Source organism: Coturnix japonica, chromosome 4 (assembly GCF_054131305.1).
Source record: "Coturnix japonica strain WE chromosome 4, WE-NBRP24, whole genome shotgun sequence".
Taxonomy (NCBI): Eukaryota; Metazoa; Chordata; class Aves; order Galliformes; family Phasianidae; genus Coturnix; species Coturnix japonica.
The window spans coordinates 57,031,472-57,045,813 of record NC_140666.1 but is presented as its reverse complement, the minus strand read 5'-3'; the positions used below and the strand labels follow the sequence as shown (position 1 = coordinate 57,045,813).

The following is a 14,342-nucleotide window of genomic DNA, read 5'->3' as shown; positions in this document are numbered from 1 at the left end:
CCTTCCAGTTGGCCACTAAAGCCTGCTGACAGTCTACTTGCAGACTTTCTTTGCTGCAGCTCAAGCTCTGCCCATAGCACAGACTCTATTTGCTTTTTGCTGGCAGCAGTATTATGACTTCACAGGAAGACTAAAGAAATGTTAACGCCTCAGGGAACAAAAAAAAGTCAACGTAGGGCTCCATAAATTATTTTCATGACTTGCCTGTTGCAGCTAATTTTTGCAAGGTTTTTGGGGCCCAGAGGTCCCCCTCTAGATATAATCCCTTTCCTGAATAACAGGGTGTAAAAATGAACAAAGGCTTTCTGTGTGGCCACGTGGAGTCTCAGCTCCACAGCCTGTGGCTGAAAGAGGCACAAGTGCTGTGATCCCCTGAAACAGATGCAAAGCTGTCACCTACTGAAATGTAGTTTTCTTGTACCCCTGTCCATCTGCACTCATCTCAGTGTTTCCACGTTTCTTCCTTCCTGCTTCACTCTCTGCTGTCTCACCTCCCTCTCAATCCCCAGCTGTAGGGATTTTCTGAAGCTGCAAGGGAGCAAACTTTAACTTTGCCAGTTTGGTCAGATATTCTCTTGCTCCAAGAAAGGGAGGGACACCTCCCAAGGAATGGATGCCTTCAACTCATCTCTAGTGGCCAGAGGCAGGCTGATGACAGACAAGGCTGATGGCGAGACCGTCCCATCACTGATCATCCCAAGGATCCCTCTCTCTGTAAAGCTAAAGCCTCCTGCTCCACTTTGTGCAAAAGGAAGTTTGGATTCACTGTACTGATTTATAGAACCAGAAAAATACATTCATAAAATGGTCACCCCACGAGAATTCTGAAAAAATTTGGTTTACTCTATTTTATTGTGTAGAATGAAATAACTCATTACTGTACAATCAAGTGCAGGATTTTATTTTCCAGCATGTGGCAAGCATTATATTAGAGAGCAAACTTGGGCTCCACTGTCAAACGTGACAGAAACAAGTATTTTATTCCTATTGAATACAATTTCCATTCTGATCATATCCATTTGTGGGTCAATAATGTTAATCCTAACACTGTCCAGGATGACAGAATTAAACTGCAGAACTATCTGTAAAGTATCATGCTTTAACCAGATTCTTTCACATGTAGAAGAGAGTACACAACCCACTTGAATGGCTTGAAATGAAGATTAAAAAAAATAAATACACTTCCCTACAGTGACAGGCATACAGGTTATAGATGCAAATGTTTTGCCTCATACTTTGAAACGCTGCAAGACCAATGCTAATGAATTGTTTTGAGAACCCTGGTCTTGGCAAATTAAGCTTTCAACTTCATCAAAATAAGAAACAGAAGACACAAATGACCAATTCATCAGTAACTGATGAAGTTCAGCAGTCTCTCCAGATGAATTCAGCCCGTAACAAGGCTGCCACGACACCTCCAAGATCCACAAAAGCCATATTGCTGCTGGAGGTTCTAGACAAGGCCTTGCTTCAGACCATTAGAAGGACTCAGTTTCACTTTATGGACTCTGCTATGATGACAGCATCTTAGGAAACACCAGTCTGAATAGCTTAGAGCTCCTACAGCTTCCTTTCAAAAGTACTATATAGTGAGTCAACCAGACACTGCTCTTGGGAGTGAAGGCAAAACCACATAGCGTGAAATTCAGCCAGACTTTCTTTTAGCCATTCTTACCTGTTGTTTGAGAACTTCAAGTTGGGTTCTCATGTCATCAAGGCTGTTCTTGTCACCAGTCTCTGAAGGAGTCCTGAGAATAGACGAGTTCTTTTTCAACACATCCAGAAGGGCCTGAAACATAAAATATGACACTTACTACTGAGACTCACCACATCAGAAAAAAATTATTTTAATCCATTATAATGTTTTCTCTTTAAATAAACATATTAGAGTGACTCACAGACTTTTCCTTCAGTCACAGTTGCTTCAATTATACACACAATGTTAACCTCACTAATAATAACATGTATGCATGCCGAAGTCCAAGTTTTCTAAGTGCCCACACTGCATCCATGAATCTGAGACAGCACAGTTTAGAAGACTGTGTTTTTACTTACAACTACAACCAACAAATAACAGTGGAAATCACAGTTGCAATTCTCATCCAGGAATGTCATTTACCTGCATAAACCAGTATTTGGGAGAACGAAGGTAGGTATTTAAATTCATCCGGGTCCAAAAACAAACAACCCAAGACTGCTTAAAGAAGCATTCTGCCATATCCTATGTGTGAAACCGTAGTAAAGTCTGAACAAAACACTCTCTGCAGAAGGAGCACAGACTTCTTCAACCAGAACCAAAGGGAAAACTCCCTCTGAAAGGAAGCTATGTAGTCTCTGTAATGCATCGCTAGAGGGAGTTATGTATACACACACTACGCAGAATACTCTTACGCTATTTTTCAGTCAAATTCTGCTAGTGTACTTAACATGTTTTATTGAGTAATATTCCACAGCAGTTCCTTGGACTGGAATAATTTTTAAACTACCCTTATCACTTTCTGTCTATAACCACACACTATGCTTATGTATTTGTTTACTCTAGCACAAATAATACAGTTTCAGTACTTTTCTATGTCTCTCACAGGACGTACTGACTCAGCTAACTTCATTCATTTCAGAAGGCCCCATTCTTGCTAATGGTCCCCAAATCCTCATGGCTGCCCATGTACTATTCACGTCTTAAGAGAAGGAGGAAGATCATTTGGAAGAGGAAGAAGTAGAAAACAAAACAAAACAAAAAAGCAGTATGTAATGTAACACAAGGATTAGTATTATTATGGACTTCAACTTCCATAAAGTACCAAAAGGAGAACAAAAGAAGAAAGCACTTCTTGCAAAGAGTGCAGAAGAGAAAAGGGAGGCCTTTTATTTGATGAGCTACTGTCACAAGGACAGTACAGAAGATAAACAGGCATATCATAGTGGCAAAGTTTGTGTACTATGTCGTACGTGAATAAGACTGATCATAGATATGGGAGGGGAATAGCTCACATCTTCCTTTTTTCCCTTCTGGCCACTGCTAATATCTCTCAGCATTTGACTCTTCAGCATTCTGCATGAATAGCAAAACAAATAATACAAACAAATTTCACATTGACATTTAGACTGGAAGTTGTTTCCTAGCAGCTCCAACAGCCAGTGAAGCATCGGTATCATGATATTAGGTAATTAGATGGAAGGTATTGTGAGCTGTATGTTGCACAATAAATTAAATCATAAAACCTTCTTTCATTATACAAATAAGGACAAAAGTATTACGCAGTGATGCTCTGAGCAAGACTAAGGATCATACTACCCAAGAAGAAGGATAACAGAAAACAGCTCCATGCAAGGAACATGTAAAAATGAGGAAGATCTCACAGCTCACTGAGTTAAATTCAGCTCGACTTCATTCAATGTCAAATATTGTTCAATCAGAAATAGTGAAAACCACAACCTGAAATTACAAGGTTAGCCACACAGAGTTTTTCTGAGCTTTTCTACATCAAAAAAGGGAAATGTGAGACCAAAAAAATATCTAGCTTCCTTCTCAGCATTCTGAGAAGAATAAATAGTCCAATCTAATTGAAACACAATACATTTTTAGGTCCAGGAATAAATTTTGAAGAGAATAGTCATAGAGACATGAAAAACTAGATGAAATAAAGCACAGTTTAACCTGACATCTTTCATTAAAAATAAGTAAACAAATAAATTACAAAAAAGCACAGGTTTTCGTAACAGGGAAATACATTCCAGTCTATGGTTGAATAACATAACTGAGGTGGTAATGCAGCAAAATTATCCATTAAGTCTGGGAGAGGTTTGTCTAATACTTGATTTGTATGGTAAACAGAAAATTCAGTACTGGGGCATGGTATTGCAAACTATTCTGGCATTACAGAATCATTTCCATAATGCAAATGTTAATGCAGGATCAGACCAAACCCTGCATTTTGGGCTCTTTGGATGACCAATGGATCAACATTGGATGAAGCTCGAAGTGTACCTAGACACAAGTAGTAATGTCTTTGATAAAATGGGAACTAAGCAATTAAAATAACTGAGATGCAAAATCATGCATAAGAGCAAGTACAGTTGCATATTAAGAGACCAAAGGAACCAGGTCAGCTTAACTAAACTGCCCTCTAGTGAAAATATGACCGCCCTGCATAGCTAAAGGTAAAAGGCAGGGGTAACAGCAGGAGTGAAGGAGATCAGCTACCATAAGAACAAATGAATATCAACCAGATAGAATAAATTCGACCCAATTGAAAGAGAACTGTCCAATGAAAGAAGAGATGCAGTTCCAGAATAGCCTTCCAAAAGATGCAATGTAGAAGGAGTTTCAAGTATTTTTAAGATAGAAGTTTGATTTAGGAGAATTTGTAAGAACTTCATGTCGCTAAACTAGCAATAGCAGTTTTATATGCATTCATGACATGAGATGTGAAGGATGCAGTTACTAGGAAGCCAGCATCACTTATGTTAGAAAGCACACTACATGAAATTGATGTTTCATTTAAAAGCATGCTATATTCATCTATATCTTCGTTCCAATAACATCATAAGATGAGAAAGCAAAACAAAACACTGAAGTAAGCTGTTTGTACAATAAAAAAATGAAAGTCACAGTAAAGTTTTGATCAACTCTTGCGAATGCATTTCAGAATGAGTTAGAAATCATAAATTCTGTCAGATTTTAATACAACAACATTGCTTCCTTCACCCTGACTTTTGCTGGTCCTCCAGCTTATGTTTCACTTAAAGACACACAGCAATGGTTACTGCAGTGCATTTCCTCAGGAAGCGTTTGTGGTTCACCATGAAATATAGAATTGTTAAGAAACACCCACTGCTTCATGTGACCTTCTGATCAAACTACGTTACATTTATAACCTTCCCTCCAGTGGAAAATTAAAACAGAAACAAACCAACAAAAACCTTGAGCAATTTCATGGCAATTTCCTCGACAATACATACACATGTGAACAAGAACATGCATACACTCATGTATATTTATACATACAAGAGCATTTGTCTTGTGAAGAGAAACCATTCTCTAAAAAAATGTATGTAAAACAAATTTTTAAACTAATTTTTTAAAGCAGTGTCTCACGAGATTCATACTAACATATATTTGTGCCATTTCCTATTTTTTCTTCTGTTTTAACAAGGAGAAACCTAGAAAGAACATAAATATGGCACAGAGAAGTTTCACAGTAGAAGCCAGAGGTTTTCTTTCTTTAATCTTTACAGTACAAACTCTGCTGCCTGCCAAAGAAACATACCCAGATACTTGCTAAGTTCAGTTCATGCTTCCCTAGCTCCCTGAATCTGTCATCTATAGACCAACCGAGATTAGTTTGCTGCTATGAACAGACTATCCACCCAGGATTGGAAAGATCATCAGGTGGTGCCAGTGCTTGATAGTAGAGACCCTAGAATTAAAGGGAGAAGTGATTTTCTGGCCAGTGCCTCATTCTTGTTCCTACCTTATTGAGACGACTTATTTCACACTCATAGTGCTCTTGTTTTCTTATCATTGACACATTCTTCTGCTTCAGGAGCTTGTTTTCTTCCTTCATTTCATGTAGGGCTTCACTGAGGACCTTTATTTCTTCCTGGGATGCAAAAACACAGAGAAATGCTGTTGAAATGCAGATGGAACCATTTTTCGAGAACAGTTTTCAGAATATCCGCTGTCTGGCAGATGTGCTGAATTTCTGGTGTCCCAAACACAGCTGTGAAGGAAAGCAACAGGAAGGCGGGTGGTTAGTAAAACCTAGATATGATAAAGTCTATTGAAACCATTTTGACCACTCACCATACGATGAAATAGAGGTAACGCAGCAGACTAAATTCTTGCTCTCTACAATCTGCAGTTGCACAAAGGCATGAGAAATCTGGCAGGCCAAGGCAAACAGTAGCAAACAAATGACCATCCCAGCCCTGCTTCAGGCTCATCTACTCATATCAGGCATACGGGATTGTGAAGTCCCAGCCACGTAACATCAAAGATAAAAACACATACACAGTCTGAGGGCTTTATCCACCACTTGAGAAGGCAAGGCTTATAGAAACCCACTTTTTTGACCCTACCACAGCTGGTGCCTTGAACTTGACTCTTCTTGGTATGTCTGTCCACACTGCTTCCTCCCAGCGAGCTACCACAAAGATGTTCCTATTTGCAACAAGGCTTACAGTATTCTTTCAAGGTAGTATTGTAAGAACTAGTAGGTCAGATTTGCCAAATTAAGTTTGACTCTCTTTACCTATTGCTTTCAGCAATTTTCAGTTTACAGTGAGTGGAGCTAAGATTCAGATCACAGCCTGAAGTAGCTGGTGACATGTAAGCTTCTCTCCTTTCTCTCTCAGAGAAAAGCATTCCTTGCTAGCCTACTTTTGTCACACTGTCTGCTACTTACATGCATTGAACAGAATGGCAAATACAATTCAAATACACCTCTGCAGCTGCCTTATGCGATAAAGAAATGAAAACCAACAATCACACGCATGTGATACCATATAAATGCTCTGTGCAACAGGCACACCTCTGTGCAGCCAGCTATGAGGTATTCATGTTTGAGCTCATGAGATATGAATTGCAGTGAACATATCAAGTCATTGAAAAATACCCTTGACAAGCTGCCAATTACTCAGGAGGTAGCTTTATTTTCCTTTGTTCTAGGCTACTTGGAATGCCCGCATAGGAACTGGGGAGCTAGCTGTTAGAATTGTATTATATTCAATGCTTCACCATTACCACTCTTTTCTAGCTCCTGGCACACATTCTTATCAGAGACTGATAACTTAGAGAACGTGGCTATTTGCAAGTAAAGATTTCCAGTTCATTCAGGTTTTTGAACCATCCGCATTCTTATTTCTTCTTATTTAACTCTAAATTTTAGGTGTTTTGCCACCTAGACTTTATTGCATATGGGCACATAGTCAAGCCCAAAAAGGAACAAAAAATTTTGCACATCTAAAAGCATTTGTTTTCCTCTGCAGGCAATGGAGGTCATGGGGACAGATAACGAAGTTCACAACATTGTCTTTCTGAGACGTACCTACAGATGCATCAAAAAGGGAAACAGCCCCATAAGACAGCAGTAGTGGGTAATCTACCCCAGGAATAATTGCTGCTATCGGCTTTCCTAAATCATTCGGGAAAGCATGCAGAGAATGGCTACTCTGCTTCTACTCTACTGTGGCTGTGGGATTAGATTAGCAATTAGAGAGCAAACATCTTATCACTCAGCTCTGGCAATAACCTTCTGCAGCCTCTCCCAACTCCGTGGCTATGGGATGGAATGTGGAACATTTGAAAAAGAAACTGTTGCTAGCTTCTAAGAAAATTTTATACATACATTTTATACATACATACATATATATATATATATATATGCATGCATTTAACAAAAAATAAATGATACTATGAAGAATGTTAGTTGCTTTAGAAAAAAATATATAGCCCTACAAATCTCACCTTGGTAAATTTGTCAGTGTGGGTCCCTTTGCTATGCTGAACAATAAAGACAAATCTTGTTTGTGTGCTTTCAAGCTGAATATCTTTAAGCATTTCTCTGGATCATCTCTTGGAATTGCTTTTTCTTCATCTAGCCCCATGGGCAGCCTGGCTGTTGATGTGGGTATTAAAAATCATGTTGCTCATTCAAAATGCTCTGCTTTTAGCAGGTATATCTGCAAGGGTATAGATCTTCTGCACCCCTGCAGGGCATCCAGCAGGTAAAGAAATTCAAAGGGAATAGAAGCACTTTCTGACTGGCTATATAATTTGTAAAGAAACTGCTGATCTGAGGCTGGAACATGTAAGGGGTTTCTGGAGTACAGAGTTATTTTGTTCATTATTTGTGTATGTAGTTAGAAAAATAAAAACAATAAATGGAGAGTACACCCTTTCAAAAAGGTAGCTATTTTTCACAGCTATCGTACTGTGAAGGGTGGGCAATAAAAACTTCTTTAGTAATATGAACAGGAAGATGGATTGTCTTACCTTGTCTGCATACTGAGGGTAAACATAGGCAGTGATTCAGCATGTTCATAATGGCACGGTTTGCTTTAAAGCATGGAAATGGTTTGTGGGTTTACTTTAGTGGGAATGCTTCAGGGATCTGACATTGCGCATCTCTATGCAAGAGCCACTGCCTAAGGACTCCTTGAGAGAGGTGCATGATTATTCTCAGAGTGAGGTGAATGCTTCTCTAGAGCAGAGAGCTACAACTGATCAGCCCCATTGCTTTCAGCACTTAATGCCTGTAATCTTTAAGGGGATCTAAAAAAGCTAGTTGTAAACTGTTGACACTAGGCTGCATGTAAAAACGTGCATCAAAAAGTGGGGGTTTGGAGTTCAATTCATTCCCTTAGTATTTATTGCCAAGCATTTTATATAAATCTGCATCTTTTCCACTTAAAGTCACTGTATTACTTTCTTTCACTGAGCACTTAAAGTTTACCCTGAAATTATCACTTAGGCAGAACACCTCTGCACTGTGCACATCAATCCACCCTTAATTCCCACACACAGACTACTGCTGTGCAGTCTGACAATTTCTATGCAAATGACTGTCTCACCACATAGACTTCTCTGTATCAGACACTGCCTCGAGTCCAGTACTGAAGAGCACCCAACACCACAACCCCATCTACTGGTTGTACAAAACCTCACACCATGTAACCCGCTAGAAGAGAGAAAATGCAGGACAGCATTCAACTCTAGGTAAGAGTGCACCCTCCTACCGCTTCCTGTGATGGTCTGTCTCTGTCCAAGACCTGCAACCTCTCCATCTCTGGAGGATGTCGATGTCTTTCCTCTTCCAGCTCGCAGACTTTCCTCTCTGACACGCGCAGTTTTGCTTTCACTTCTGCCAGCTGAAAGGCAAATAACATACTATGGTGGGCTGACTGTGCATCCTGAAAGGCTCAGCACACCAAAGGTGCCTCGGCACACCATCAGTTCTCAGTAGACCAGTGTAAAGAAGTGGGTCTGTTTAGCTGTAAAGTTCCCAGTCACTTACTTCTCCTCCCACCTCCCTGACTCCAAGCTCTGCTGCTCTGTTTGAAGAGTCTTAATGACTCTGGACAACTGCTTTCATAGTGCTCAATCAGTTGATTCTAGTACTGATTTTGCTGCCAAGGCACAGCTACCAAGGGGTTGTTCCTCTGTATGAATTCTTCATTTTAATGTGCTTTTCTCCTTTCTCTTTACAATATGGACCAGCTCTGCTCTAGTACACATTCAAAGCAATCTAGCCAGGGGCACAGAAATGTATGATAATAAATGAGGAAAAGTCATTTGAATTCTTCTCCTCCTTGGGGAAAATAAATAAATGAATCAATCAATCAATAAAAATTATAAATAAATAAATAAATAAATAATCAAGGAAGAAATGATCTGAATCTCAGAATAACTTACTGGAACATATTAGAGAGAAAATTTTCCAGATAAGCACATGAGGTCACTCATCTGACTTCCTTCTCATAGAAGGAAATAAGAGATGAGAAGTGTCAGCTTACAAAGCGATTTGGTTTTTGGAGTATCAAAAGAAACTGCAAGCACTCCATTAATAAGCCAGAGTGGTAAGTACCACGAGAGGTGGGACAAGAACCAACAGATACGTAGTGATGTGGATCAGCGGCTGGACACGTGAGACACCACAAGTTACTTTTCAGTTAATTGTGCTCTGAATTGTGCCCTTTTGGAAGATAGGAAGATCTCTGTTGTCACGTCCAGCCTGGTTCCCTACTCAGAGAGATGGCCTGCTTCTCTGCTCTCATGCTATTTTACCCCACTGAAGGTTGTGCATGCATTATCTTCACTTGTATGTGATGAAGTATTTTTACCTATCTGCGCAAAAGACAAAGTAAATATTACGCCTTCTGCCCCTATCCCTTCAAAGATCCACACTATAAATACGTCTGGCTGGTTTTTAAGCATAACTAGCAGTAGGTAGCATTCATATTCCAATAGAACTAATTAACATTGTTACCTGTTTCTCATAAAGCTGTTTCATGGTCCTAAATTGATGGTCCCATTGCTTGTTCACCTCCAGAAGCTGCAATTATCAGGAAGTCACAGTAAATAACTCTTATTTCAACACTGTCAATAAATAGAAGAGACTGGCATTCTGGTCCTCTAATTATGAATGTTCACAATCTCTTTGTTACCTGGCCAGTTCATATCAGAGAAAGCAGGTGGAAAGTTTGGCAAACTTTATGGCCCATCTGTCAGTTATTTGCTATTTCAGTTATAGAACATGAGTATACAGGAAGTAACAATCAGAAAACATGCAAATATACAATAAATTATAGGTGGATCATTAGCAATTCTGAACAAATTCCCAAGCTGCAGTTCCTACATGGCCAAGGACTTTTTGTTAGTCTGCTTTAAGTTACATAAAGGTATTTTGCAATTAGAAGGCCACCAGCTTCAAAAAGTGAATAGAACATGCCTATTAATTGCAATTACTATTGAGTGCAGAGCTTGCTTGCCTTTCTCAGTGCCACTAAACTGAAAAATAGCAGGCATGCAAGACAGGGAAGTCTTGTGAACAACTTTCATGCAAGTATTACAACTAAAATCAGTGTGTGTGTGTGTGTATTTTTATTGAAGAAAGCCAAAGAGGCCTCTCAGAAACATTTTGATTTTTAGGATACAGGATCCAGGATATGGGATGCTCAGCAAGAAATCCGCTCCAGTTTGCTGCTGCCTGTGAGTAAGACTCCATTTGCCAGCACTCACAGTGATTCTGTGGCCTTCACCATAGAGATCATTAAGAAAATTTGCCCTTTATGACATAAAAATCTCTGCTTTTCTGGATTCATATCTATAATAGGTGACAATTTGATTTTGGAGGTGATTCTCAAAATATTTTATTATGTATAAAGATTATAACAATAAAGGTTAAAAGTAGGTAAATTCAAGATTACCTCTTGCCTCTGTCTTTCCAGTGAGAGGATAAGTCGTTCCTGAGAGTTAGCTAATACAGTCTTCTGTTTGTTTGGTAATATGTGCTTTGACTGGAGGGGGAAAAAAAGAGCTTAAAATGAATGCTTTCAGCATCCTCTCTTCAAGTCAATATTATCAAATAAAACTCTCATTCACCCTGCTACATGTACATGTAAAGAATGTGAAACAGCAACATTTTCTTACACTGTATTTGATTTCAGCACCTCAACACTCTCTGGCAGTGGATTCTGAAGCATACATCTGCTTTAACCTTGCTTGGCTTGTGCTTTAAAGACATTTTGCAAATGGATTCCAAAATAAACAGGATTATGACTATTTGCACCATCTCAGATGCAGAACACAAAAAAAGGTTTTTAATCATCTTACAAATACTGCAAGTCACAGAAATTGAGCATAAGTTAAAAGTGGGCGCAAGCAATTCCCTTCATTTACAAGAACTAGAATATTTAGTAATGATGCACCCGGTAAGTGTTTGCAGGCCTGGAGCAATCATCTTTAAAACAATGGGTTCAAAACAAGCAACAGAGAAAATGAATTGGCTATTTGAAGAAATTAGGAAAATCAGCCCAATCTGCAGTTCTTCCATAAAACTCATACCCATGCAGGACAACAGAAGCTATGTCCTCATTTCTGTAATGGCAATGCCACATATTTAATTTTCAAGAAGATTCTATGGGTTGTTACAAAGGTATACAAGTGATGCATTTGTATAAGATAATTGGCCTGGAAAAAATGTTCATGTTCATCTAAATACACTACATCAGATCAGGCATATTTTTATTTCCCTAGTCTGAATTCTAATCAATAAATGAGAGAAACATAGAATAAGTGTGAGCACTTCAGAGATCTTGTGACTCCCGAAGAAAATTTATTTTCTTCAACTAAAGAATTTAATGCCAACACCAATGGGAAAAAAAACATAGAATATCTTTGTTGTGGTTTTTTTTCATAGGTACAAATCCTGACCATGTATTTACCCCATGGCCAGTTCTAATGTTGGAGCACTTGACTTTAAGAAAACGATTAATCTCTCTTCCTGTAGAAGCTCACCAACACATTCAAATTAATGCATCCAAAACAATTACATGTCCATCAATTGACTTATTCATGTGTTGAATTGTTTTTGATTGTTTTCCACTTCAGAGGGAGCTGAAACATTCACTTACTTCTAGCGGATCTGCTGGAGCTTCCATCTCACTCACATCTGCCCATGCGCTTTCAAGATGGCCTTGAGCATTCACTTCACTGCAGGTCTTTGAAAGAAGAAGAGCAACAAAAGATGATGGAAAACGCACAGAAATGCAGGAGAAACACAAGTGCTGTGTGTGGAAGCAGTGGGGACTGAGGACTAGGTGGTGGAATTTTGATTTTAAGCTTTTCCTCCTTCCTATCTGGGACTTCCCAGAATGGTTCGGGCACACTGCCTATGACTAATGCACCAGCCAAGGCAGCACAGAGTGCTCTGTATGTAAATTGCAATTGACTGGACAGTTTGCTTCTGAGAGGAAGTTACATGTGTAAGGGAAAGAAGGGTACATTTTTCTCAGCAAGTAGGACACAGCAGGGTTTTCTACCCCTGCTTTCACATGTAACAAAGCACTTACATAAGTATGGTAAATACTGAGTGACAGTAAGACAGTGTGAACTATCATGATAGATAAAATTAGTGAATCATGCTTAGAAAGGCTGTGATGTTAACAGCTACGAGGAAGAGGACACCCATACAAAAACCAGGATGTCAGAGGGAGCACCTTAACTGGAAAACTGGTTTACTTTTTCTTGAAGAAGGGTGGCACAAAGATGCAAAATGTCAGATTTTGTTCTGATCTCAAGGACTTGCAGTTTTAGTCAGTAACTCTAAGCACACTTCTAGCATCAAGGTACTCAAGTCCTAATAGTTTGAACCTATGTCTTAGTTTCCCATGTGGAAAAAGAGGCTGACCTTACCAAGTTAAACTCACAGGAAAGATCAACAAGGAAAAAATTTCCACAGACTTCACACACAAAGTGAAGAGAAAATATAAAAGCACAAAGCATAACTGACTTCAGTCTTGGAATTCTGACTGGTTATGAATTCAATATGGAAAGATGAAAGAAAAATTGTTTTCCTTATTGTGGATCCCTGGGTCTGAAGCCTTTTTTTCAGTGAGGGCAGAAGTTATTCCATTGCTTGAAAAGCAAATAAAGACTGGCCTGTGAAATACAACATAGAATAATATATTCTTCAAGAGACCTTTCAATTTGGAAAATGGCATTAATCAGACTCAAGTAATCCTGAGAAATGGTGGAATTTCTAGCCACATTCCAGCTTTCTAGTTCAGAATGTGTGATGAGGCAAATTCTGTTTTCCAAACTACAAAACCCAGTCTGGGAGAGAGCTACTGTTTGAAAATATTTGCACATGAAATATATCCTCCCAACCCTGACTCTGTTCTCAAGTCTTCTCTTTTGTGGAGCGCCTGCAAAACTTGTGGGTTATAAAAGAAAGAAGCTAAAAGACACATTTTATTTTAGTAAAGATACTTTAGGATTCTACATGGGAGCCATTCTACCCATCAAAAAACAAAAGCATTTCATCTGTATGTTTAGCAAAACCAGCCTTTGAGTACATATTCCTTCCATGTAAGCACTGGTTTAAAAACAGGAAAAACTAGGTATGATAAATTACACGGTAGCAATTTCCACAACTGTGTTTCTTGAAATTTCTCCTACAATTCATATAATGCAGTAGATATATGCCAGCAACTGTCAGGCTATGAAACAAAGTAAATCTCTCCACCACCAAAGCAAAATTAAGTCCAAAGCCAAATTAACTGAAACAAGAAAGTTATCGTCTGGAAACAGGCTCATGGTAAGGCCAACTTCTAAAATGAATAAATAAATCACACTACATGAGGGAAAGTAGTAATAGTAAAACTGTAAAATCCCCACAGTGAGGTAGGAAGAGGAAGGAAGCATCACACATTTTTAGAACGAGACCCAGCACTGCAATATCACTGTCAGACATTTATGTCATATCAAAGCTTAGAATTTCAAAGCAAAAGCCTAGGTAACAGACCTATCATACACATGGGAAAATAGACCAACCGAGCCCTAAAGATCAGCCAGATGGTGGTGTCAGATTGGTGAGTGAATAATATCTCCCTTTCACCCACAGTCTGGGGCTGTCACAGTCACTTCTGCAGCATCCATTAATTGGGCGTCTGTATAATTTTGTGTTCTCACACCCAAGACAGAGGAAGACTATTTTCTGGACCGAAATTACTGCACACGAATAGTCAAAAGTTAGCTAGCTGCTGCCTGAGAGAGTAACGTCACTCAACACAAATGACATTAACAGCCACTACCTCTCATTTTCTCACTGTATCTCACT

At 39.0% G+C, this 14,342-nt stretch overlaps 1 protein-coding gene across 7 annotated transcripts in view; it reads right to left on the bottom strand.

Annotated features, from left to right (window-relative positions):
- Positions 1-14,342, bottom strand: part of TNIP3 (TNFAIP3 interacting protein 3) — a 73,757-nt gene that overhangs the window by 15,874 nt on the left and 43,541 nt on the right. For 6 of the 7 annotated variants that reach the window (XM_015861936.3, XM_015861937.3, XM_085546921.1 and 3 more), the window contains exons 4-9: positions 12,136-12,222; positions 10,930-11,019; positions 9,990-10,055; positions 8,740-8,871; positions 5,475-5,603; positions 1,676-1,789 (exon numbers count right to left, since the gene is read on the bottom strand). In XM_015861936.3, the coding sequence (XP_015717422.2) occupies positions 1,676-1,789; positions 5,475-5,603; positions 8,740-8,871; positions 9,990-10,055; positions 10,930-11,019; positions 12,136-12,222 (618 nt within the window). Of the gene's footprint in view, positions 1-1,675; positions 1,790-5,474; positions 5,724-8,739; positions 8,872-9,989; positions 10,056-10,929; positions 11,020-12,135; positions 12,223-14,342 lie in introns of all 7 variants that reach the window. The other variant, XR_014945896.1, reaches the window with a different exon arrangement.